The sequence below is a fragment of the Lygodium microphyllum genome, chromosome 21, assembly GCF_053477565.2.
Source record: "Lygodium microphyllum isolate KBCC chromosome 21, Lygodium_microphyllum_v1.1.10, whole genome shotgun sequence".
In the NCBI taxonomy this organism is placed as follows: Eukaryota; Viridiplantae; Streptophyta; class Polypodiopsida; order Schizaeales; family Lygodiaceae; genus Lygodium; species Lygodium microphyllum.
Genome location: NC_141155.1, coordinates 47424646 through 47451335, shown reverse-complemented (window position 1 = coordinate 47451335; position 26690 = coordinate 47424646). Strand labels below are relative to the sequence as shown.

Sequence of the window (26690 nt, the reverse complement as noted above, 5' to 3'; positions counted from 1 at the left end):
TTTCAATGCAGATTTCAGCCATTAGTCTTTACCCATGTGGCGGTCTACCCTTCGTGATTGTTGCCACTCCTCCATTAGTCCTTGTAGTGCTTGGCACCTTTCTCCCTGGCTGTCATCCATTGTTTGGTGCTCTTCTCCTTACTGCGTTTGGACTCTATTGCCATTGTCTACCTCCTCTAGCTTGCATTTGGACACTCCTCCACTAGGCGACAGTTGGTAGTGATCTCCCACACCTTCCGGCGACCTTTTGTAGCTTGCATTTGGTCTTCACCACTTGAGGCAGCAACTGGCAACACTCCTCATCTAGGTGTCTTCTACTCAACTGCATTTGCAGCCTTTTAGTGTTGCCACCTTTCTCATTCATTATCCACAGCTGTCGCTAGCATCTCTAGCATCTGTCAGATTTGTGTTTGGCAATCTTTCTCTCTTCGACACTCTAACTGGTGGTCACAACACTTGGGATCCGTCTATGTTGGACGTCACTCTCCAACACTACATTGCACTACCCTTGGGCATTCTATATACTCTTACATTCATTTACATCATTCATTCACTTCAGAGTTTCTTTTGTTTGTGTTTGTCTCTGTGTTTGAGTTTTTGAGTTTGCATTTGTGTTTTGGACTTAGGGTTTGAGTTTTGCTGGTCTTTGTTTGAGTCTTTGTGTTTTAGTCTTGGTTGTACATGCTGTGTTTCCTCAGTGCAAGCCCTAGCATATCTTCATAGAGTGCTCCTTCTCCATCTTTGCCTTACGCTTTTACATCTCATGGTCAATTTGATTTTGGTGAATCATCTTTTTTATCATTTGCATTTAATGGACAAAAGGAACTTAACACATTTTCCACTACTACACTAGTTACAAATTCATTTAATCTCCTATGCATCCATTTCTCATCTTCTGGTGCATACTCCTTTCTACCTTTATTAAGTGCACCTCATTACACTCCACACCCCACATAGAGGGGTTTCTCACACTTAGACACAGCCTTTAGGACCTCTCATTTCTCTTATTCGGGTGGTGTATTTGTGATGGAAACTCGTTCTCCCGCACATATACTTTCAAGATATCCCCCCACAGGGACAACATCGAGTGTGGAGCATTTATGTCACAACTCTATATAAACAGAGTTTTACCCTTTTTCATTAATTTGTCTATATAATGATTTATTAAATTTGTTTCCTTTGCACTAATTAGATATAAAGAAAAGTGCATTGGAGCTGGCCATTGATGAGTGGTCATAGGTTATGATGGACCTACGCGGTGGGTTAGAGAAAAGATAGTTCACACTTCCACTTATATGGCCGATTGGGCGCCTGCGGCCAGAACTCACGCACATCAGGGTTAGACTCGCACACAGAAAGGATTGATGCCTTGAAGTGTGGGCTAGATCTGCCAGAACAGACAGTTACAATCAACAAGATGGCATGATCATGAAATGCTTGTACAATGTGCATGTGTGGGCTGAAAGCTTGAAATGCACATTTCTTTGCATAGGAAAGTCACATGAAGATTTTGATACCATTTGTGCGATGTACACGGAAAAAACTTTCATATGACACCCATATTGGGGGATCCCTAAATTTTAGAAGGTCCCTCGAATTAGCCTAAAAATGCTAGTCCTAAAAAATAGGGATGTCATTTTAAAAATAGTAAATTCTGTACTTTGACTGTGCTTACTAAATTTGGTTGTTTCTATTCTTGACAGTATTCAGCCCAAAAAGGAAGGCCATAGAGAAGAGATAAGTGCCAAGACACTTGTCACACAAGTTTCCAAGTGTCCCACCACTTGTCACATCTCATGACATGTGGCTGGACACTTGTCTTGTGCTACTCCACTTTCCCCTTTTGTACTAGCTCTTCCCTCTCCTATAAATAAGAGCTCGTTTTTCTTCATTCAGCATCATTTTTCTTTGCTGTAAACTCATGTACAACACCCATAGATAGCTAGAAACTGGCCCCATCTATCCCCATCATCATCCCCCACTTCTCCATTATCAAATTCCTCTATATTCTCTCTTCTATCACTGCTGTTTTACAGGACATGAAGCCTGTAAATTCATTACAGCAGCTCCTTCTCGAGCTCTTTCTTCCATTTTAGCAACAAGAAGCAAGCCCTATCCATGTACTGCTGATCAACGATGAAGAAAGGTTGATTTCCCCTCTTTCTTCTCTCATACTGTAAAGAAATCAGTTCTTATCATTGCATAATAGATAATGCATGTGTGTTCGTACATCTTTGCATGATCTTGTGAGAGTGAGAATTACTTCTCCTCACTCTCAGGTTGATTGTAACTGAGCTCTTCCCTAAGGGACTTGGGTTGAGCAGAAATACATTCCTTCGGGGGGGTTGCCCATCTTCAACCCTCAATCTTGTCTCCATTACTTTTACATTTTCATGGCTGTAATTTTGTGAGTAATTTTCATTTTCAGCTTTAAGTGTTCATTCTCTTTTATATTAAATCTCGAAAACAAGCGAATATTATAATTGTTAATCATACTACGTTGTTCGGGGCGTTTACAATTTGGTACCATAGTTTGTCTCTATGGCTTTACCTCGTGGACCACTTGCTCATTCTATAGTGCCCTAACCCACATTTGGACAAGGCTTACGTGTCCCAATGTCTCCATTTCCACTAGCACCTTATAGAAGCATTTATGTTTCAGTTCTTGTGTATCAATTGACACTCATTAGACACCTATAGCCTATTTTTGTCTACCCTCCTACTCCTGTTTCTTTACCTTCTCCATCTCCACCACCTTATCCGTATCCATCTTCTCAGATACATCATGGTTCTTCGCCCTTCTTAGCCAAGCATGCATTTAATTATAAGATGCATTTTAATGGGTCTAGCTATACTAGGTCAAATTTGATGAGACATATCCTTGACTCACAGAACCTATGAGATATTGTGTAGTGTTGGAACCATAATCGAGGTTGTCCTCTCATCGAAGGCTAGGAATGCCAATGCTATAGTTGAGTTGATGTAGGGCTTACTACTTGAGTTTCATTTCTAGCTTAAACACTTTGACTTAGCATCTGAGCGTTGGGCACACTTGACTGACTGCTATGTGGCTTATGATAGGATTTGCCACATAAACTTAGATCATGAGCTTCAATGTTGCAAAATCAATGTTGGGATGAAGGTCAAGTTGGTAGAGTATTGGCGACTCCTTGTTGATTCTTCACTACAAGGCCTCTATGTCTCTTGATGATGACAGGTCACATTGTTCCCAAATAAACTGCCAAGGAAGTATTTTAACTTTGTGCAACAGGTGATCTCACAGCCCACTATACCCACATTCTATGAATTTTAGTGTTAGCTACTGCGTTATGCTCGGTTGTTTGATTAGTTTCATGGGGGCATCTCTTGTAGAGGGGGCTCTTGTTGCTTCTTCCCAAAAGGGGCAGCAAGGGAAGGGCAATAAATCTCAAAATTCCACCTAGACTGAAAATCAGTCTAGTGAGACCCAAGGAAAGGCCCAATCATCTCTCAAACCCGGGTGACAGAATGTACTTAAGAAAAATAGGTATAGCAATCCACTCATAGAGTTGTGGCTTCTTTGAGATTGATTCATGTTGATCTTTGTGGCCTATTTTTGAGTTCTTCGGTCTCGAGATGTATTTAGGTCGTGATGACAATACTGTGTGCTGATAGGGTGGGCGTAGGGCTGTGCAACCTCGTGTAAAGAAAAATACCCTAACACAGAAACATACACAGAAACCGTACGACAAAGCACAGACTGATAAAAAGAACACAATTAGGGTTAGGGTTAGAGTAACTCAGAGACAATGAACACAGTGAATAAATGAAATGATATGACTACTAATAATACGATGCTCATGCAGCAAACACACTATGCAGTGAATGAATATTGAACCTCGAACTCTTATATCTCTAGGATCAGGGCAGGGGTAATGAGCTGGAGAGTGTGTCGTACTCCGAACAGATCTCGAATCGCAGCAAGGCAATCTCCGGACGTCGAACACCAGCAAACGCAGCAGTGAGAAGCTGGATCTGATGTAGACAGCAGTGAGGAGAGAGAAAGACTAAAAACGGAGCTTATAGGAGAGAAAAACTAAAAATACAAGTAGGACAGCCTGTAAGAGAGAGACTAAAAACGCAGACAGGACAACTTGTAGGAGAGAGAAAGACTGCAGCGACTGTAGATAGGAGAGAGAAAACTGTCAAGGCGGCAGCTAGAGCTTGCAAATGCAGCAGTTTGTTGGCATGACAGGCTGTACGACAGCAGTGTAGATGAACAGCAGTCAGTTGCCAGGCAGAAACAACAACAATCAGCGTGTGGAGGACTGGAAACAGGCGCCAGACTGTAGGGAACAGTGATGGACAGCAAGGGCTGAGATGTCCTTCGTGACCGGGGTGTGGGCAGCAAGCTAGTAACACTTGAAACCTACAAAAACGAGATTGTAAAAGAGTGGAGGATTGGTTGCCAATTTATAGAAAATTAGGGTTCTAGATCCTTTCCCACTTAACTTTCTTGATCCACTCCCCGTTTTAGGGTTTTGGCTAAAATAAGCCTAAAATAAGTATGTTTTGGGGTTGTTTAAGTGGCTAAGTGCATTTCTTAGCACAACACCCCCTCTCACGCCCAAAATAGGGCGAGAAAAGTAAGGCAGCCTAAATTTTGATTTATCCCAAGGCGTCCCACCCCAAAGCAGCAAGGGCATCGGACAAAAGGTGCACGTCGGTTGCCCAGTGGCCTACCAAGACTACAGAGGCGATGGATATCTTACCAAGGGAGCCCAAGTGATCACCCCAGAGAGGTCAGGGCATCATACCAAGGGTGCTCGTCGGCTACCCAAGGGCCTACCAAGGCCTACAAAGGCGGATGGAATCAACAATGGGCTTGTTTATTTGTTTGTTTGTTTTTCTTTTTTTTTCTTTTTTTGAAAAGTGTTTTGAAAATACATAAGTAATATAGGGGCAGCGGCCGATTTAGTAACAGTTAGGAAAAGATAAAGAGAGTTTTAAACCCAAGTTATTCACAAAACTAGCAAGCCAATCCCTCGCACTGACGAGGAAAAGTACCTAAGGATGATAAAAGTGAGTGTATGTGCCAATCATGTGTTGAATATGTGAGAAGCAAAAAAAAAAAAACGGTGGGCTTAGTAAGACAAGCAAAGCAAGCAAGCAAGCAAGGGTAGGAAAACTACCTTTAGCAGAACTGCCATGTGTTATGCTATGAATATGGTGGATCCTAGAGTCGACCACTCCAAAAGATCAAAAAGGGATAAATGCGCACGGATGCATGTTGACATGAACAGAATGCCAATGCATAGGGTAATGCAAAGGGAGATGCAAGATGTCATGAACGGTGCCACTGGGACAGTATCCTCGCAGGGGAAGTGTTCACTTGCCAATTGTCCTTTTACAATTAGGTCATCCTGATAGTGCGGATGAAGTTACAAATGCACATAATACAATACAAAAGAATAAGTGAATGTAATGTCTAAAAAATTGTAAGCATCATCACTGTCACAATCAAGAGTAGGAGCCGTCCCCTCTCAAACTGGAAGGAAAAGCATCTGACTTATGCTTGAGGAAGTACACCCACATGTATTGAGAATGATCATCCACTATCAAAAAGAAGTACAGGGCGCCGTTCAAAGCGGTAGTGGATGTCAGCCCGCAAAGATCAACGTGAATGAATCTAAGAGGCTCCTCAGCTCTATGTGTAGACTGCTGAGGAAATGGGGTACGGTGCTGCTTTTCGAGCTGGCAGGCTTTACAGACATCTCGAGCTAGCTTCAGGCGTGGAAGGCCCTCAACAGGCTCACAACTTGATAACTCATAAAGTGAGTTATAACCAAGATGTCCTAAGCAAAAATGTCAAAGACGCTCATTGTGCGTAGGCCACCGAGATGTGGCTAAGGCCTGGAAGCTATGCCTTTGGCGGTCGGCTCGGTCAGAAAGTGCGTCATGTGGTATAGGCCATTAGGCTGTGCCTCACTGCGAGCAATCACTAAACCAGTCAGAAAGTCAAGGATCTCGACTATGGTCGCTGTAAAGAAAATTGCTCGCCCCAACCGGCAAAGCTGTTGAACAGATAACAAGTTCACCCCAAGCTGAGGGACATGATATACATTGTCCAGCGAAGCCAGATCTGGACCCTTGTCAGTGGCAAAACTGACGCAACCTTGAGCTTGAATCTTGACCGAGGAGTTGTTTCCTACATGGACCCACTCGACTGCAGGGGCTCGGGTACGGAAAATGTCCTCTATAGGAGTCATGTGATGTGTAGCTCCACTGTCCACAATCCAAATTGGAGCTGAAGTGCTTGGTTGTGACAAGTGGGCCTTTGGAGTGACCTTGTCGGGAGGCAATTCACAGATGTAGACGAGACTCGCATTTGATGTCTCTATGGAGACGATATGGGCCTCTGCAGACCAGACAGACAAGCTTTCTGGAGTTGAGAACATTGTCGACTGAGATGATTGTGCGGTGGCAGTGTGAGTCTGACCTTTAAACTGCCCCTTGCTATCACCCTGCCTCCCTTGCTGGGGGTTACCCAATTGAGGGGCAGGGGTCTGAGACTTAGGTTTTGGTGCTGTGCCTCGTGCCTTTGATCGACACTCATCGTCAAAATGACCAGTCTTTTGACAATGTTGACAATACCTATTCTTTTTAGGTATATTCTACCACCCAGGTTTGAGTTGTGATTGGGAGTTTCCTTGAGAATCCCAAGATTGATTTAGCTTTTGAGTTTGATTTTGATTTTGAGTGGAGGTTTGGTTTGGTTTGCCCTTCCCTTGTTTCCCTTTCTGAGAATGAGCAAGAAGAGCCTCCTTTGAAGAGGAATTCATATGAAACTGATCGAACAACCGTGCGTAACGCAACAACTGTTACTCAAATTCATAGAATGTGGGCATGGTAGGCTTTGAAACTATTCCTTTCACAAAATTGAAGTATTTCTTGGGGAGTTTATTTAGGAACAATGTGACCTGATCGTCAGAGGACTTGGGAGTCCCCGTAGTGGAGAATTCAGCGAGGAGACACCGATACTCAGCTAACTTGACTTTCAAGTCATCCCGGTGAGTGATTTTGAAAAGCTGAAGCTCATGGTCAAGATTAATACGACGGGTCCTATCTCGAGCCGCATACCGGTCAGTCAAGTGTGCTAATCGCTCTGATGCTAAGTCAAAATGCTGAAGTTGAGAATGAAACTCTGGCAATAAGCCCTGCATCAGCTCGACAATAGCGGAGGCATTCCTAGCCTTCCATGAGTGAACGACCTCGTATGGAACAAATGCGGGATCGGATTGGGGTTCCAATCCCTGCACTAGATCCCATAGGTTCTGTGAATCAAGGACATGTCTCATCAAATTCGACCAAGTAGTAAAGTTTGACCCGTTAAAACGAGTCTTGTCATTAAATGCATTCTTGGCAGAAGATGAGCTAGAACCATGAGGTGTCGGGTGGGTAGAGTAAGATGATGGTGGAAAGATGGTCGAGGTGAGAGTGTCTGATAAGAGTAAGAAGGAGGGGGAAGAGGTGGGTAGGCAGAAGTAGGCTGTGAGTGTCCAATGAGTGCCGATTGATGTGGAGGCACTGGAACATGAATGTTTCCATAAGGTGCCGGTGTAGGTGGAGATACTAGGACACAATAGCCTTGTCCAAAGTAAGGCTGAGACACAACATTATGGCCAGAAGGTTCACTAGGCAATGCCATGGAGGCAAACTGTGGAAGCAATTGATCCACACTCGAGAGAGACTGAGTGGGATACCCAGGCTGCAATGATTCCGAAAGTGGAACACCATGCGGCTGAGGGAAGGATGAGGTCCTAAAGGATGTGCCTATGTTTCCATAACCCTCGGAGTGATGTGCGGTGCGACATGAGGTGTCTGAAATGGAAATGTAAATGGCGTAAATGGAAGTGGTGAAGTAGCGGAAGAGTGTGGTGGGATGGGTGGGCTTTGAAAGTGAGGTGTATGAGGTGCAGATTCTTTTTGTTCATTTTTATCATTTAAAGACTGAAAATGAAACTGTGAAGATGATGATACACCATATAATGAAGTGAAAGGAACACCAAATTCATTCTGATTATGTGAAGTAGACAGAAAAGAAGGAAGGACAGAAGAAGAGTTACTTGGCTTTTTCTTATAATCCCCGCGACGTGTGTTAACATACAAGAATTGGTCCTTCAGAGGATCTTTTCCGTAGTCAATAGACTGGACTCTTTCTTCCATATAATCTCTACCAGTATATTGCAAAACAGAAGAGGTAAAAGAAGAAGGCACAAAAGACGAATCAAAAGTACCTTGCACCGGAGAGGACGAAAGAGTCTGAAAAAATGGAACATACTCCGGATCTTGCTCTCCAAGAGGGGAGACCCATCCTTGATGGAGGTCTCGACGGCCCTGCAACATCATCAGACTTATGCGCAACATCTGAAGAGTGAAATCCATGCATACCTTCATTTAGAAGCTTTTCTTGAAGGGCAATCCTTCGGTCGAGCTCCTCAATCTTCTTTTGTCGATAGGCTATGATCAGTTTATATTCCTCAGAGGTCAGCTTGCCTATCTTTTCTTCCATGTACTCAGATGTTTCTCCCACCATGTCAGAACTTTGTGGAGCAAGTTGATCGGCCCACTCTCGCTCGGTTCTCGGCATAGGCTGATCTGGAGACTGAATTGGTGTTGATGTGCTCGAAGTCATTTGAACCTACTATTGTTCTTGCTTCTTGCGAAGAGCTTTCAGATCAAAGGCCTAGGTTTCTCAGAGAGTACCAGGCTCTGATACCATGTAAAGAAAATACCCTAACACAAAAACATAAATAGAAACCATACGACAAAGCACAGATTGATAAAAAGAACACAGTTAGGGTTAGGGTTAGAGTAACTGAGAGACAATGAACGCAGTGAATAAATGCAATGATATGACTACTAATAATATGATGCTCATGTCGCAAACACACTATGCAGTGAATGAATACTGAACCTCGAACTCCTGTATCCCTAGGATCAGGGCAGGGGTAATGAGTTGGAGAGTGTGTTGTACTCCAAACGGATCTTGAATCGCAGCAAGGCAGCCTTCGGATGTCGAACACCAACAAACGCAGCAGTGAGAAGCTTGATCTGATGCAGACAGCAGTGAGGAGAGAGAAAGACTAAAAACGGAGCCTGTAGGAGAGAGAAAAACTAAAAACGCAGGTAGGACAGCCTGTAGGAGAGAGAAAGACTAAAAACAGAGACTGTAGGAGAGAGAAAAACTGAAAACGCAGGCATGACAGCTTACAGGAGAGAGAAAGACTATAGCGACTGTAGACAGAAGAGAGAAAACTGTTAGGGCGGCAGTTGGAGCCTGCAAACGCAGCAGTTTGGTGGCGTGGCAGGCTGTACGACAACAGTGCAGATGAACATCAGTCAGTCGCCAGGCAGAAACAGCAGCAATCAGCATGTGGAGGGTTGGAAACAGGCACCGGACTGTAGGGAACAGTGATGGACAGCAAGGACTAAGATGTCCTCCGTGACCGGGGTGTGGGCAGCAAGCTGGTAACACCTGAAACCTGCAAAAACGAGATTGTAAAAGAGTGGAGGGCTGGCTGCCAATTTATAGAAAATTAGAGTTCTAGATTCTCTCCCACTTAACTCTCTCGATCCGCTCCCCGTTTTAGGGTTTTGGCTAAAATAAGCCTAAAATAAGCACGTTTTGGGGCTGTTTAAGTGGCTAAGTGCATTTCTTAGCACAACACCTGGCAGATAGGGCGGACGATAGCGGGATAGGAGGCGGGCAGAAGCAGGAAGATGTGGCATAGGCGACACAAACAGGTGGAGCAGATGAGCTGGTTGTTGTAGGACCTCAGGTGGACCGGTACTAGTTGGCAGTGGTTGAGTGAAACTCGCGCGCAGATGGCTTTGATCCCAAACCTTGGAAATTGACCAGGTATAGAGAAGAGAGAAATGAGAGAGTGAGAGTAGACAGTGTGAACTGAAAAAGATAGATAGTACTTAGTGAACTGAAAGCAATAGAGTGAAAGTACAACCTTAGGTCTAAGGTAGACCAAATCCCCAACTTAACTAAAGTTAGCTAACTCTAGAAGGGGTGACACAACTTATTAATGTAGTCGTGTTCACACTACAAACGGACTAAAACATTGGGCATTGCCGAATTGGCAAGTTTTAACGGAATGTATATGTTAGCAGTCGTGTATGTCTTGTGTAGTCATCTTGTGCCTGTGAGCCTTAGTTTGAGTTAGATGGGGACATTAGGAGTTTTGAATTGTATTTGTTTGTCATTTTATGTGTTTAGAACACTTTAGATGGAGGGCACATTAGTGCATTTCCTTTTGGGCACTTTTGGCATTTTTTAGGGTTTTGACCCTGTTTTGGGTTTTCCTATTTTTTGTCTATATATAGATGGCTAGCTCTCCCACTCTCATTATCCGCATTGTGATTAGCCAGCCATCTTCATTCTCTCATCCCCCTGCTAGCATCTAGCACCCACACTAATGTGTAGAGCTGTGTGTTGGGGCTAACTATTGTAGCCTTGTATCTTTAGCCATTACGGTTACATTGCTCCTTCTCTCTCCTTCATTCTCTCTTTGTCTCCTCTTGGTGTTCACTTTGCTCTTTCTAGTGCGCACTCTCACATGATATTAGAGTCACCCCTGGGAGTTGGAGATCTTGAAGAGGAGTGTGCTATCCGCACAGTGAAACTTGCCAGTCGTCATTCCACGTGCTATAGACCTTGCATTTGGAGTCAAACAAGGCAAGGCGGCTTGTTTCCAGCCCTTTACTGTTGTGTTTACTGTAGGGAAGGGTTAGGCATGGAGATCGAGGTAGATAGTCGTTATGCGCAGTGAGAGAGACAAGGCGAGAGAGCAGAGTAGAGAGTGAACACGTTTTTCGGCACAATGACCAGTGTACCACTTTAGGTTTTTAGATAGATATATGTATGAAAGTACAATGTGTTAAGGGTGTGTTCACATCCGTGCACATAAAAGGCACGATGGCCCTTTATTTCCAACAACCTCCCACCTAAAGGCAATGTGCCTTAAGAGGAGAAAAGAATCAACTAAGTCTAGGTATGTACAAAGCTGAAATAAATATATCTATCCAACTCCCGTCATTTGTCGGCAATGAGCAAACCGCTTTGCTGGAAGACCCTTCATGAGAAGGTCTGCAGGATTATCATTTGTATGCACTTTGACAGGCTCAATGCTCTTGCTGTCAAGTACATCTCTAATGAAGTGGTACTTCACCTGCATGTGCTTTGTCTTTGCATGAAAGACAAGATTCCGTGCTAGCATGATAGCACTCTGACTATCACAATGGAGAACAGGTAACTCTGTGATGCCAAGCTCTCCCACTAGATGTGAAAGCCATAAAGCCTCCTTGCCTGCCTCAGTGGCAGCCACATACTCTGCCTCTGTAGTAGACAATGCAACACACTTTTGTAGCCTGGAGATCCAAGAGATTGCTCCTCCTTTGAAAGTAAACACATACCCAGAAGTGGACTTCCTACAGTCCACATGACCAGCATAGTCTGCATCCGTAAAGCCAACAACAGATGCCTTTCGCTTTCCAAAGCAGATGCACAACTCCTTTGTGCCTTTGAGGTATCTCATAATACCTTTCACTGCATCCCAATGCTTTTTGCTAGGGGTTGCCATGTATTTGCTAACCACTCCCACTGCAAAAGCAATGTCAGGACGTGTAGCAACCATAGCATACATCAAACTGCCAACAGCTGAAGCATATGGTATCTTGGCCATTTCAGCCTTCTCATCATCAGATGTAGGGTTGTTCTCTGCACTGAGTTTCACATATGGAGGCAATGAAACCCCAATTGTTTTCCCCCCCTCCATATTGAAACGCTGCAGAACTTTGGAGATATACTCCTACTGAGATAGATAGAGTAAGCCTTTCGATCTATCTTTGAGTATTCGCATGCCAAGAATGTGATTTGCATCACCGAGATCCTTCATGTCAAGCTGCCATGAAGACTTTGCTTCAATGAATCCAAGGCATGAGTATCCCTGCCAGCAATCAGCATGTCATCTACATACAAAACCAAGATAATCAGGCTGCCATCTGCTGCCTTCTTGGTGTACAAGCAGTGATCCACTTGACTTCTATGAAAGCCTTGGGATCGTATGAATGTATCAAACTTATGATACCATTCTCTTGGTGCTTGTTTCATCCCATACAAACTTCTTTTGAGTTTACATACCATTTTTTTCTTCCCTTGTTTAACAAACCCTTCAGGCTGCTGCATATATATGTCTTCATGCAGATCACCATGTAAAAACGTAGTCTTTACATCCATCTGTATGAGCTCCATATCCTTAACTGCAACCAAGCCCAAAATGGTTCTCAATGTAGTCATCTTGACTATAGGAGAGAAAATCTCATCAAAATCAATTCCATGCTCTTGCTGGTATCCTTTTGCAACCAATCTTGCTTTCTACTTTGGTGAGGAACCGGAAGTGACCTTCATCTTGTAAACCCATTTGCATGGAAGGGTTTTTTGTCCTTTAGGCAACTGCACCAAGTCCCAAGTGCCATTTTTTTCAAGAGATTCCATCTCTGACAGCATGGCTTTATACCATTTCTTGCTGTCCTGTCTGTTCATTACTTCCTTGAAGCAAGACGGTTCACCACAGTCTGTTAGCATGACATAATCAGCCACATTAATTGCACCAGGAACAAACTTGTCAGGTTGTCTAGTAGCCCTAGACGATCTCCTAACCCAATGGTCATTGTTTGCTGGCTGTTCCTGCAAATTTCCATTTTCAGCATGCTGTCCTGGCATTTCAGTCTGCAAATCAGCATTAACAACTTGTTGTCTTGGCTGTTCCTGCACATGTAATGGCTTATTTTCATGGGCAATAGTTAGCTGATCATTTCTAGCATCATTTCCAGCATTTACAGGTTCATTTACAGTAGGTATTTTCTCCTGTACAGTGGGCACATTTTGCTGTCCAAAAGGTATTTATTCTTGGAATTCAACCCTACAGACCTCCTTAGTCTTTTCGGGCTGTTTGTGCATGCGATCTTCCCGGAAGATAACATCATTGCTGCGTACTACTTTCCTTTTCTCGGGATCCTACAATTTATACCCCATTTCACCCTCGTCACCATATCCTAGGAAAATGCATTTACAGGACTTTGGCTCAAGTTTGCTACGTTTTTCTTTACGAATGTGCACAAAATCCTCGCAACCAAACACTTTCAGATGAGCATATGAAGGTGGCTTGCCCAACTACGCTTCTTGGGAAACTCTCCCCCCCCCCCAAAAGACCTGTTTGGTGACCGATTAATCAAGTGAACGGCTGTCATAACAGCCTTTGCCCAAAAAACCATGGGGTAATGCAGCATGAGACAGCATCGTACGGACCTTATCCTGTATGGTCCGATTCATACGCTCTGCAACTCCATTTTGGGGCGGATTATGAGGGGTAGTTAGCTCCCTCCTTATCCCTTTGTTGTCACAAAATGCCTGAAAGGCCTTGGACACATATTTCCCACCATTGTCAGAGCGAAGACACTTAAGTGTCTTATCTGTCTGATTTTTAGCCAATGCCAAGAATTTTTTAAACTTATCAAGCACTTCATCCTTGCTACGAATGGGATAAACCCATACCTTCCGTGTAGCATCATCGACAAAGGTGACAAAATATTTCTTTTCCCCTAAAGATAATCCTAGGATTTGACATACATCCGAATGCACTAACTCTAGAGGAGAAGATTTCAAAGAAAGAGACTTTTTGTGAGAAGTTTGTGCATGTTTGCCATAAATACAATGATCACGGTGCTCAAAATCAGCATAACGAAGACAAGGCAAGTAACCCAAACGAGAAAGCACTTTCATTCCTGTTTGACTCATGTGTCCCAACCGGCCATGCCACAAAGAAACGCTTGGTTGCTCGGTCACGGCAACAACATGGTCACGCACACTAGATACATGAAGTGGATACAAAGTATCACTCTTGCAACCTCTGGCAATAACCCTAGATCCCTTACAGATCTTCCATTTCCCATCACCAAAGGTGGTATGAAAAACATCATCATCTAGCTGCCCTGTGCTAATCAAGCTCTTCTTGAGCTGAGGTACATGGCGTACATGCTGAAGTGTAAAGATAGAGCCATGTTGAAACTGTAATTGCACACTGCCAATACTTGCAATCTCACATGCATAGTTGTCCCCAAGATGGACAACACCATGTCGACCCCTTGTATAGACGGAAAACCACTCACAATGAGGGGTGACATGAAAGGAAGCACGTGAATCAAGAATCCAGGTATGCATGTCATCATCTGTATCTGCAAGTAAAGCATGTGCACCAAAATGTGAAGAGACAAAGAGTACATCACTCCCACTGTCACTGTCATGAGTGACTACATTCAGCTCTTCAATTTTTACACTGCTCTTCTTAGGCTGACTGTCCCTCTTCTCTTCCTTGCAATCATCTGTCTTCTTACCTTTTCCTTTCTCTTTCTTCCATTTGTAGCAGTCACGTTTAAAGTGACCCTTCTTGCCACAATGATGGCATTCAACATCTTTGCCACGTGATTTACTACGTCCCTTGCCATCATATTTGCTCTTTTGCTGTGATCTGCCCTTAGTATGCAAAGCATTGAAAGACTTATTGGATGCATTGTTCTGCCGATTCATCTCTTCCATAAGTAGAGCACTCTCTACATCAGCATACAAAAGGATCACATTAGAATTGCTCATAGCAGTCCTGAATGTATCCCAACTCTTTGGTAGAGTGCAAAGCAATAAAGTAGCCTTAAATTCCTCATCAATCATGAACTTCAAGGCAACCAGCTGGCTGAAAATGGAGTTACACTCACTTAAGTGAGTAGACATTGCTGTACCTTCTTTCATATGCAAATCCATAAGCTTTTTCAACCAATACACTTTGCTTGCAGCAGTCTTCTGTGCATACAGTTCTTCTAGTCTAGTCCATATAGCATATGTAGAATCCAAACCTTCAATGTTGAACAGCAAGGCATCAGAAATTGATAGCTCTATTGTTGAGCGTGCAAGCTCATTCAACTCATCCCAATCATCCTGATCCATGTCCGCAGGCTTTGCCCCTTTGATCGGCTTGGCTTGCTTCTTTTGTAACAGGATATTGTAGCACTGTTTTTGCCAAACTACAAAATTATGTGCGCCTTCAAGCTTCTTTACGTGCATCAAATTACTGCTATCATTGTTGCCAGCCATGATTTTCAGCCCAAATGTGACAAAAAAAACTAGTAAATGTAGGCCCAAACGGTCACCCAAGTGACCAAGGTACCAACAAGTACCAATCAGCAATAAATGACCACGTAGAAGTACTGATTTCAGATCTCTAATTAAGTTTTCAGAAGCACCAAACCATTATCCAACTGATTACAGCTGTTCCAAAGGGCATGTGCATCACATTACATGAGAAATCCCAAAATTTTAGCTGCAATTTCTGTTGTACATGTATCCACGGGCATAAAATTTGACACGAACGGTCAAAAGCCCCAAAAATTTGTGCTCAAAGCGTCAAACACACGTCTGCATTTCCTCTGTCATGCATAGGACTGTCCAATTTTGCCAAAATAAAGCAATTTCGTCAAAACCCCCAAATTTTACAAAGTGTTGATGTCCAAATTGCTCGGAATTCAACCTACATGTACATAAAATGACCAAATGTTGCACAAATTTTGCCCAAATTGCAAAAGCCCCAAATTGCACGGGGTCCAATGTGCCTCAATGTCGAGAAATTGGGTTAATTTCAGCCCAATTTGTGCATGTACATGAAAAGCCCCAAATCTCGGGGATAGTATGTCACAAATTCTTGCAATTTCGGAGACAAATATCATTGTTGCATCTTGTTCATATCAAATCGGACAAATCCCCAAATTTTCCAAGTCCTGCGTGCACTAATTTTAGTGAAATTGAAGGAATTTCACTATATTGTGAAAAGCCCCAAAATTCCCGGGTAAATGTGCACCGACTTTACAATTTCTGAGTCAGATAGTCCAATTTTGTGTTGAGATCCTGAAATTCGGGAAAAGCCCCAAATCTTTGGCTCAATTTTGCACAGATCTGCACACTGTGCTTGGGCGCGCAAACGCCTGGAGGAGAGGAGTTTGAAAAAAAGATTTTTTGAAGAAAAAAAATTTGGATGATGGGTCCATTGACCCATCAGGCCTGTCCTTGCCCCGCTGGTCCTGCCACGCGCTGGACCGTCACACGCTGACGACTGCTGTCCTTGTGTAGCTGTCGCCCGCTTGGTCACGCGACTGACCTGTCCAGCTCGTTGCCTGTTCACCCAGCCCGTCGCACGCTCATCAGCCCGTCAACTGCCCGTTGCTCCTGTCGACTGCCTCTCAACTACTACTCGTCGAACTCGTGCAACACACGAGCCTGCCTTCAACCTGCCCGTTGCTCCTGTTGACTGCCTCTCAACTGCTACTCGTCGAACTCCTGCAGCACCTTGGCTGTCTCTTGTCAGCTTTGATACCAGTTTGTAGGGAAGGGTTAGGCACAGAGATCGAGGCAAACAGTCGTTATGCGCAGTGAGAGAGACAGATAGAGTGCAAGAGAGCAGAGTAGAGAGTGAACACATTTTTCGGTACAATGACCAGTATACCACTTTAGGTTTTTAGATAGATATATGTATGAAAGTACAATGTGTTAAGGGTGTGTTCACACCTGTGCACATATAATAGGCACGATGGCCCTTTATTCCCAACATTTACCAGGGCAGATTTGCGCTTTTGTCTTGGGCGGTGTTCGACAGGTTAGGTGGCCATTCTACTAGCTGGGTTGCACCATATATACCTGTGTTTTTTGTAGGCAGCTCTCGGCACACTTTCTACAGAACCAGGCCTTGCAGTGTAATGATTCTGTCCGCCTATTAAACAGGCCGTCCAGCTGAGAATAGGTGCCACCTAACTGAAGGAGGGTGCCCTACTGTTAAATGCAAATGCAGAGGAAGGTTGTCTACAAAAAACACAGGCAATGCAAGGCCTGGTTCTGTAGAAAGTGTGCCGAGAGCTGCCTACAAAAAATGCAGGTCTATATGGTGCAACCCAGCTAGTAGAATGACCACTTCTTTTTCGGTGTTGGGTGGCCTCTTTATCAGGCTTAACGTAGGGCAAATGTGCATTTAGTGCATGCATTATACTTCTGGGCACTTCTGGTACGATACCAGCCCCTAGATTGGCTATGCTTATAGGTTGAAGACCTGTATTCATTTGTGTTTTTTACTCTTCCTCTTTGCTCAGCATTGAGTTGTCTCTCTCACCTCGGATACTCCCCGTCTACATTGCTGCAAATACATCTTATGTTGACCTACAGATCAACGGAGCCCATACAGGTTGAGAGCATCCCAGTGGCAACAACTTCTTTGTTTTCTTGTAGGTATTTCTTGAAGGACAGATATGGCTGATGTGTATGCTATGGGGGATTGTGTGGTTCAGGATGATTCAGATTGACCACCATCCTATCTCTCTTTCCTGCTATATTCTTTCGGGGTTTCTAGTCCCCGATTGGCATTGATGGCATCTCGTAAGAAGGTGCTAGTCCTACCCTCTCTACGCACATCCGAGAAGTTGGATGAAACAAACTACCATCTATGGTTGTACTACATGGAGTGTCTCCTTGACAAGTGTGACCTTTGGGATTTTGTTACTGTCTCTATACTTCGACCTACTGTGGATCCTCATGATGGTGTGACCGCGGCTTCGACAGCTTTGTGGGATCGCTTGAATGCGAGAGCTCGCTCTTTTCTCTTTTTGAGTTGTATAGATTTTGTGCTTGTGCATGTTCGACATATCAGCAATGCTGCAAAGATTTGGAGGAGATTGGCATCTATCTCTCTTCGGGATCCAAACATTTGGGCATCGATTACTCTTGAGTTGAATCTACAACAGTTTTTTGTCTCAGATTCCCCTACAATGAGGGACCATATCCACAAGATGGAGGAACTTTAGGATGAGCTTGCATCCCTTGGTATAGACATTTCTTTGGAGGACCTCGTTGTGACACTTCTCTCACATCTTCCATCACCGACATATGATGTGTTCTACACTAGCCTTCTCACTTCTCGTAGCCGAGAGGCTCTCACTTGGGAGGAGCTAGTTCCATTGGTGCTTGAGTAGGATGTATGTCACAGTGAGCTAGAGCCTCAATTTGAGTCAAGACGGGGACATTAGGAGCTTTGAATGTGTATTTGTTTGTCATTTTATGTGTTTTAGACACTTTAGATGGAGGGCACATTTGTGCATTTCTTTTTGGGCACTTTTGACCATTTTTAGGGTTTTGACCCTATTTAGGGTTTTGTTATTTTTTGCCTATATATAGGCGGCTTGCTCTCCCTCATTATCCATCATTGATCCTTTTGATCAGCCAGCCCTCATTCTCTCATCCCCTTGCTACTGTTTGGCGCCCACATTGACGCGTAGAGCTGCATGTTGGGGCTGATTGCCACAGCCTTGTACCATTACCCATTGCAGTCACATTGTTTCTTCTCTTAGTGTTCACTTTCCTCTTTCTATTGCGCACTCTCACAATATAAATATCACTATTTATTCTTAGAGAGCAGATAGTAGTTAACTCAATATACAAAGAACATTTCAAAACTAAAAACCATCAATGTGTGAGTGTAGAAATGTGAGAGAATGTGTATGCTTGCGGGGGCATGTGAACACCACCTAGTTGTCCCTTGGGGGTCACTTTTATCTTCCTTGACAATGGGACATCAATCCCTTAATCATCCCCTTGTCAAGGATAGGGCAGAGATGTCCCCACCAGTTTAGACATGCTCTTAACACAATTCGACTTGGGGACATTGTTTTGATGTCTCAAGGGCTCTTCATGTTATCCTTCTTCACTATGCTATGTGCTTGTGTGATGGAAAGCTAACAATATTGACTTGCTAGAGCTACTACATTTGTATATATTGAGTATTCAGAGATTAGGCAACCTTTTAGATTGTATGCTAGAAGAATGATGTGTGTTGCCAAGCTCTTATTGGGCAACATTAATGCTTCTCTGATAAATATGTAAATTTTAATTCTCTTGTTTCCTAATATGCAGCTGGTGGGGTCTTATAGCTGATTGTTGGCCTTCTACACAACATTGCCTAACAAAACTTCCCTTCTTTTCAGACTTTGATCAAGTGAAGGCCTTCACTGATATATGTGAACTTAAATCTTTTGTTCTATGCTTGACTATGTTTTTAGGCTTTGGCAAATTTCATGTCAGTTTCATTATTTGAATAGGGCTTTGGAGGTAAATTGTATCTAAAGGGAAGTGAAGTATCAGGGAACCCATGGAGCAACCTCTCATGCCAACATCTTCAGGTAATCAGAAACAAAGATGGAGTCATTTTTATTTTTCCCTTTTGCTATCTACTTGTTTTGATGTGATAGTGGAATCATTTGTATTTAAATCACTTTCAAGTAAGTTCAACAATTGAAAGGGCTTGCAAAGTATTCCAATACATTTTCTTGTTTATGGTTTATGTTCATAATAGGATCTACATTCTATATTATATTTTATTGTCGAAGGATTTAGCAAATCAAGATGATATCATAAATATTTTTATTTTACTTAGTATGGAGCCCTAGTTAATTTGAGTGAAAGTCAAAAGGATCTCATTATTCTTAAAGGAGTTGAGTTGCTGTGGAGAGGTAGCACAAATGACTCCTAATAGGTTGCATTGGGACATTTTAGGTGTGTGCATAGGTCCTAAACTCAAATGTGGTCGTATGACTATATTGTTGTGAATATTTTTTTTTCTTGGTGTCCATAGATGAAGCAAAAAGGCGAGTATGTTTAAACTTTACTCAGTGGCTAGGACTTGGGAAACCCAAGTAGGCTTAAAAAGACTACAAGTAGCTGCTATGGAAGATGCAAAATTACACAAAGATTTTTCATTGCTTAACTCCAAAAAACCACCAAGTAACAAAGTCTCAGATTCTTCATTTGTTAAGATACCATTGCCTTGCCAATAGGATAAGACAGTGAAAGTGTTTCCTTCTTCATTCCATGCTGGACTTTGAATATTGTAACACTTCTGTGAGGAAAGGTACCTGTTGAAATTATGTAAGAGAAGTCTAAGTAGATGCCTAGCATGAAAATTTGATATGATATCTTTGCAGTTGATGTTTCTTTTCCAGAGATCTTTGCAGTTGTTGTTTCATGGTTCTGGGCAAAAATTGCCATGAAAACTCGAACCATAGCCAAAGAAAGACATGTCATAGCATTAGAGAGACGTAAAATATTGACGATGATTTGTACCACTCAAGTCATATTGAAGAATCTGAAAGGAAATAAGAGATCTAAAAAGGTGTCTAAGAAATAATATGAGCCCTTCAACTGAGTGTCTTGGCTTCCCTTAACAAAGGAGGCTTACTAATAGCGAGAGATAAGATAGAGAGAGAGGGTAGATATGATTGAAACAGTTCAGGAAGAGGGGCATTGTTCAAAGCAGGGTCTAAAGGCTAAGATACCGTATGTCATCTGGCTCGTTAACTTGTATGTTGACTATTACAAAGTGTGGATTACAATCTCAGGGCACTCATCATGTAAAAGCATCTTTGAGTGCATGCATTTTTTGGACTATGCAACTAAAAGATTTGCGAATATGCTTCGACAGTGGGTAGGGCAGAGTTTTACATGTTACATGTGCCCAGCAGTGATATGTGGGCCATGGGACATGTTTGGATAGGTTAGAAGTGTCAAGGTCTCACAGGTCTAGACTCTAGGTAGAATGGAGACACAACTGTGGTTTGTGGTGCGAGCTAGCTAGGCCAGAGATTTTCTCGAGCCACATTGAGAAATTAGTTGGTCCACTTGGAGGACTAGATGAGCAGTTGCTCTGAAGCCTTGGAAAAGTACACAATTTAAGTTGGATAGTGTAGTCTATTAATTGAGATTCCCTTTCTAGACATGGCATGAGCTCTTTTATGCATGTGTGAGATGAAATACTCAATTGTGTATAATGAGTGACAACTGTGTTTGCTGATCAGCCATGGGGTCTATAGCTAATTCAAGGTTTCCCATCTTCAGTTGACAATTTGGATCTGGTGGCATCTTTTTTAATTTTAACTTGAGAGCCTTTTCAATGGGCTAATCAAATTCATGGCTCATGTATGTATGTACTTTGTGTAGCCAGTTCTTCGTTCTATGCCAGGTTGCAAGGGAGGTATTCGAGCTGTTGTGAGGTGAAAAGCCGTGGAAAATGTTTATCTTCTTTGCTAGACAGTAGTTGAGCATGAAGGTAGAGGCTGACTTCCAACTCTTGGCAGTCAGGATTGCCCTGTGTATAATGGTGGGGGTTCTCTGAAAATTTCCGGTGAATTTGAAAAGCAATGTTGTTGCCTGGTGGTGCTATATGAACCAGACATCAACATCACTGATACAGCTCTCAATGTCTCATTTACGGTAGAAAATGTCGTTTTTTCACATCATCTATCAAAAACAGTTTTGTTTGTGACCCTGTGCGTTGAAATTTTCTGTTGTGAAAGTTTCAGATCAGGGAGGAACACGATTCTCGACTGTGTCTGCTGTTCAAGTTGCATGATCAAGTGGGCATCACCAAGATTCTTTTGATGGGTCAAGCGGATGAAACCTGCATGAAAGAGGAACACCACAAATTTGACAGCTTGGTATTAGCATCCATGTCCCCTACTGACACATATCAAATCCAGGGTTATCCTGAGTGGACATTCAGAAGTTATACAATTGATGTACAGGGGAAGGTAGAGGGCATTTTTGCTGTGAGTTATTTTCATGAGTTGAATATAGAAGAAGTCATGCATCTTGTTTCTGCAGAGTCTAAACACAGGCATTCCAAACATACTGATGCTTCAGAGAACCCAGTGACTATGTCTTACTCGGCTTTTCTTGGCCATATTTCTATTTCTAACTCTCATAGTCATGATGTTTTCTGCACAGTCACTATGAAAAGTTCCAAAATCGTATGGGAAAGACAGTCTGGAAAGAAAGTTGTAAGTCTGTTACTGACTTGGGATGCAGAGGACCTTACAGATGCTCAGGTTTTGAGCTACTACATTTATGTGAGAAGAGGTGAGGAGAGCAATGATGAGAAGGCTGAGTACGTTGGTGTGGCAATGGTGAAAGCATTCTATGTCTCTCACTTACCAGTGCCTGAAAACTGTCAAGAGTTGACATTCTACCTAGAGATTGTGTGTGCATGTGGTGTTCTCCATCGATCTAAAGGGGCATTAGTTTCAGTCCCTTGATTGTCTGAAACGTGCTTATGATGTGCCCCTGAGGATGAAGGACAATGCTGCAGAGGTTTTCAACCATGATTTGTCAATCATGTCAGACATGAAAGCTTCCCCTTGAGCTTACATTAGAGTCTGGGATGTGCTGTTGTTAAAGGAGGAACTGATGGAAACAAGTTCATTATATAGTGAACATGGTCCTGTCTTCATATAAATAAAATTATAGGGGTTATTATCTCAAACTTGCCTTGTTGCACATTAAGAGCTCCAATCAAACAATAACTTAGTTGAAGTACCTTGCTGCAACATATTTTCTGAAGTGTTCAAGTTAAACAATCGTTGAGTACTTTTTTGTGTATATATATATGTGTGTGTGTGTGTGTGTGTGTGTGTGTGTGTGTGTGTAGATATGTATATGTATATGTATATATATAGATATATAGATGTATACATATGTATATATATGTAATATATATAGATATATACATGTGTACACACACACACACACACACATGCGTGCGCGCGTGTATACATACATACACACATGCGACATTGATACCGATGCTCACACACACACACACACACACACACACAAATAATAAGGAAAATATAGTACGTTATTTGATTTGATGTGAAAACTCATATACCATTTGGTAAGACAATAGATCGACATGTAAATACAGTAACCAATGCAAAGTGCATCTTAGATAATTGTTTTAGAGACAATCGCTTTAATAATAGTAATCATTAACTAAATTGATGATAGCTTATTTCATATGAAACATAACACAATATTGGTTTAAAAACTTGTTAATACAACTAATTTAATGATAGTGTTTTAAAATGGATACATAATAAGAATGGTTACTTTTAGAATAATATTATGTACATGCAATCTTGTTGTATTAATTGGTATTTAGGTTAATATGGCTCACACAAATAAAAATTAAAAGTAACTATTGGCTTCATAAGTCATGGATATTCGGTGACATCTTTGAATATAATTGTATTGTGACTAAGATAACATTCAATTAAAAATGCAATTATTATTAGTGGTATATAATGTGATTTTCATTATATCCATATTAATTGTAGTTTTATTGCAGCAATAATTGTATTACAAATTTTAAGTTAATGCTTTTTATTGAAACATCATAATGGAACTAATATACATGAAATAATCTAATGAAAATAAATATTAGTATATATTGGCTTGAGGACATATAAAATAGAATGCAACACATGGGATGGGTATTTCCATATGCAACAATTGTATAGAGACATTGTGAACATCCTGATATTGGACCTTGCATTAGATCACTTTCTTGATGCAATGGCTTACTTGAGGAATGGTTGATCTTCATAATTATATAGCGGCTACAACTCAACAACTTACTTTCATTTTGTAATCTCCATATATCTCATCTCCAAAGGGTTTGATATAGGAGGTATTGTTGAATCTTATTTATTAAAGAGGTTAGCATTATCAATGACAATGCAATTGGAAAATTTTGCAAATAATTTTTTCTATTTGAACATGTATGAGGAGATATCTTTCTTAAAACTTGAACAAAACTTGTAATTGAACCATCTCATTTGAACTCGATACCCAAGTTGGAATTGGCTCTAGGGTTGTACTTTGATTTGAACTCTTATCTTTTATCTCCTTTGCTCTATGATCTTCCCAACTTTTCCTAGCACGCAACTAGTTTGGACATTATGTACAAGAAGCCTTGTAGTTGGTAGTGGACATTGATATTTAAAGCACCTATCTTAACAATTTGGGCATGTGCTTGAAAAAGACCTTGATTAGGGAAAAGCCAATGGATCTCCAAATCACAATCACATAGATTGTCCTTTGACCCATAGCACATGTATATGATGTACTCATCAATACCTCTCTATTATCTTACAAAAAGAATATTTTAGTGTTAGTTAAGGGCATTTTCAATCGGATTACATTTTGAAGACACTACTCTAGCAAATCGAGCTCATATAATGTTGATCTTACATGTCTAGTATTGGTAGTATTCGTTTGTTGACTTGGTGAACTAGGAATGCTTTGTTCTTGGACCAAGAAAGTCTTCTATTACAAATTGAGGTTGGGTAGGGTAAGGAATTTTGAATCTCCTATGTAAATAGTATGTAGTTGGATTCACTTTCAATTATAATAAATTGCCACAATTGTGTAAAGAGAAGATTGGTTATGATCTTAAAGTATAGATAGCATCAAGTGCATGATTATCTCAAGTGGCCATCATTTGGAACCGGATGTCAAACTTGAGCATGAATAATGGCCGAAAGGGCCTTTAGGATCTTGCCAATCACAACAAGCATCTTGGAAAGGCACAAGTTGACTGTTGCATATTCACCCCAAAGTGACCTAAAATATCATGCTTAATATGATTTTTATTTAATGGTTGTTAGCTTGGTAGGTGCACCTTGTTTGTTGCTTCATGCTTTACAAGAAATATGTAAATAGCTTGGGATGTATTGGAGGCATGTCACTACCCTAAAGCATAGAAGAAGGGCTACTTTATTGATGTGAGGAAATACATGGTAGCTCTTGGATTACTTCTCTTTTAGGATGTGTTTAGAGCTTAGAGCACCATTATAGGGCAATATAACAAAAGATTTTGTTAAGGTGTCAAATTTTTATGGTCCTACATGGATTTAGGCCTCTTTTTTGTGGCATTTCTAGAATGCTAATAGACGCATTAAATTTCCACATTGAATTGTATTATTAGACTTGATTACTTCTTTAAATGACTTATTGTCTTTAACTCAATGGTGTCCCCCAAAGTCTAGATAGAATGCTATCGTTTTGAGAATGACATGAATTTATAACATTTCTAGTTTTATTTTGTGATTGCCATGTAAACCCTTCTTATGATTAGTCTTGACATCTAGAAAGCCTTGAGTGCAGTAATGTATAAAGTGTGTGTGTTTTGACAACCAAGCTTTTATTTGTAGGTGAGTTAGAGCCTCAAGATGCATGCATGTCTAAGAAGGATCTTGCTTTGCACCCGAGATAGAGGTGCATGTATGTGTGAGAGATGGTTGGTATTTACTTGTATTTTCTTTGATGTCATGATATTTTTATTATTTTCTCCCTATGGTTATCTTCTCTACTATTAAGCTTGGTCCCTTGATGAAGATGTGATTGCTCTCTCTAAGTCTTTTTGGTTGGGTTGTCTTCTTTTGCATCATAGCTTCTAAGAAGATGGCTTGAATGATAGGTTTGGGATTTTTCTTCTTAAGGTCTTTACACCAATCCTTACCTCCCTCACTATTCTTTGATTAGGGCTTTGTTTGATTTCCTTCCACTCATCTTTTGTCATAGTAAGCTTTTGGCTAAAGGGTGTGACCCAAGTAGCAATTGATAGGGTAAAATGCACTCTTCTACATCTATACAGTTGACCCTTTAGATCATGTTAGCCCTAAATTATTTGCCAATAAAAACTTCTTCTCTTGCACCCCCTTAGTTAGGAAGCATATAAAACATTATTGGCACATTTTTTGTTTCAATCATCATTAAAATTTGACACTTCACTAAGAATGAGTAGGAGTTATTGGGGACTAATTTAAGCGTTCCTTAGCATAAATTCTCATTGCTCAAGTTGTAGGCATATCCTCACAATGTAAGACGTTTTGATTTGATCCTTCATCAACATGGATAGCTATAAAACATTCCCTTTTAGCGATTAGCCTAATGAATATAGGGGATACAATCACATTATTTTCCTCATTTAGGTATCTAGTCTACATTGCTCTTACTTTGAATTTTAGCTCGTCATCTTGTAAGGGCTCTTCATGTCTTGGATCTCTAGGTGGGTAGGGCCTTTTGATATGCCTTTTGTTATAATAGCCCATCCCTTTTCCTATTAGATCTTCTACCATGAAATTGATTGAAGACTTGATATTTTAATGGGGAAGTCCTTGGACTTTGTCTCCTTTATATGACCCTCTTTTTATGAATATATGAACTAGGTCACCCACAACAAAGCTTCTCTATTAGACATACTTGTAATATTGAGTCTTTTTGTAGGCTTTCTCTACAACAAGTGAATGGAATGCTACAATTTTGTTTCTATCAATCTTTTCAATTCGATCAAATACTATATCCAAGTATTTCCTTCCCATGTTTCTTGTATTACTATTCTCAAAACAAAGAGCACCACTTATGTATCACATTAGCTTCACAAGTTAATCTAATGTAATTTGGCCCACGGCTCTTTTATATGCTATTCTATACATACACAAGACTTCCATTAGTTTGGTCCCCTAGATCATTTTGACCAATGCCAAGGTAAGTATCTTATTGCTTGAATTTGATTGGTTGCTAGCTTGAGAATAATATGGAAAGGAATTTTGGTGTATGATCATGAATGTGGATATGAGGTCCTCTATCACTTCATTTAAGAAGTGGGTGCCTTGATCAATAACCAACTTAATCGGCAGACAACAAAATTGTTAAAAAATAGCAG

At 41.4% G+C, this 26690-nt stretch overlaps 1 protein-coding gene across 1 annotated transcript in view; it reads left to right on the top strand.

Annotated features, from left to right (window-relative positions):
- LOC148017974 (cytosolic endo-beta-N-acetylglucosaminidase 1-like) overlaps positions 1 to 22465 on the top strand; it is a 34948-nt gene extending 12483 nt beyond the window's left edge. The window contains exons 7-11 of the mRNA XM_087661240.1: positions 19046 to 19127; positions 19231 to 19311; positions 21125 to 21177; positions 21262 to 21397; positions 21487 to 22465. Of these exons, the coding sequence (XP_087517366.1) occupies positions 19046 to 19127; positions 19231 to 19311; positions 21125 to 21177; positions 21262 to 21397; positions 21487 to 22218 (1084 nt within the window). The 3' untranslated portion in view covers positions 22219 to 22465. The remainder of the gene's footprint in view (positions 1 to 19045; positions 19128 to 19230; positions 19312 to 21124; positions 21178 to 21261; positions 21398 to 21486) is intronic.
- The last annotated feature ends 4225 nt before the right edge of the window (positions 22466 to 26690 follow it).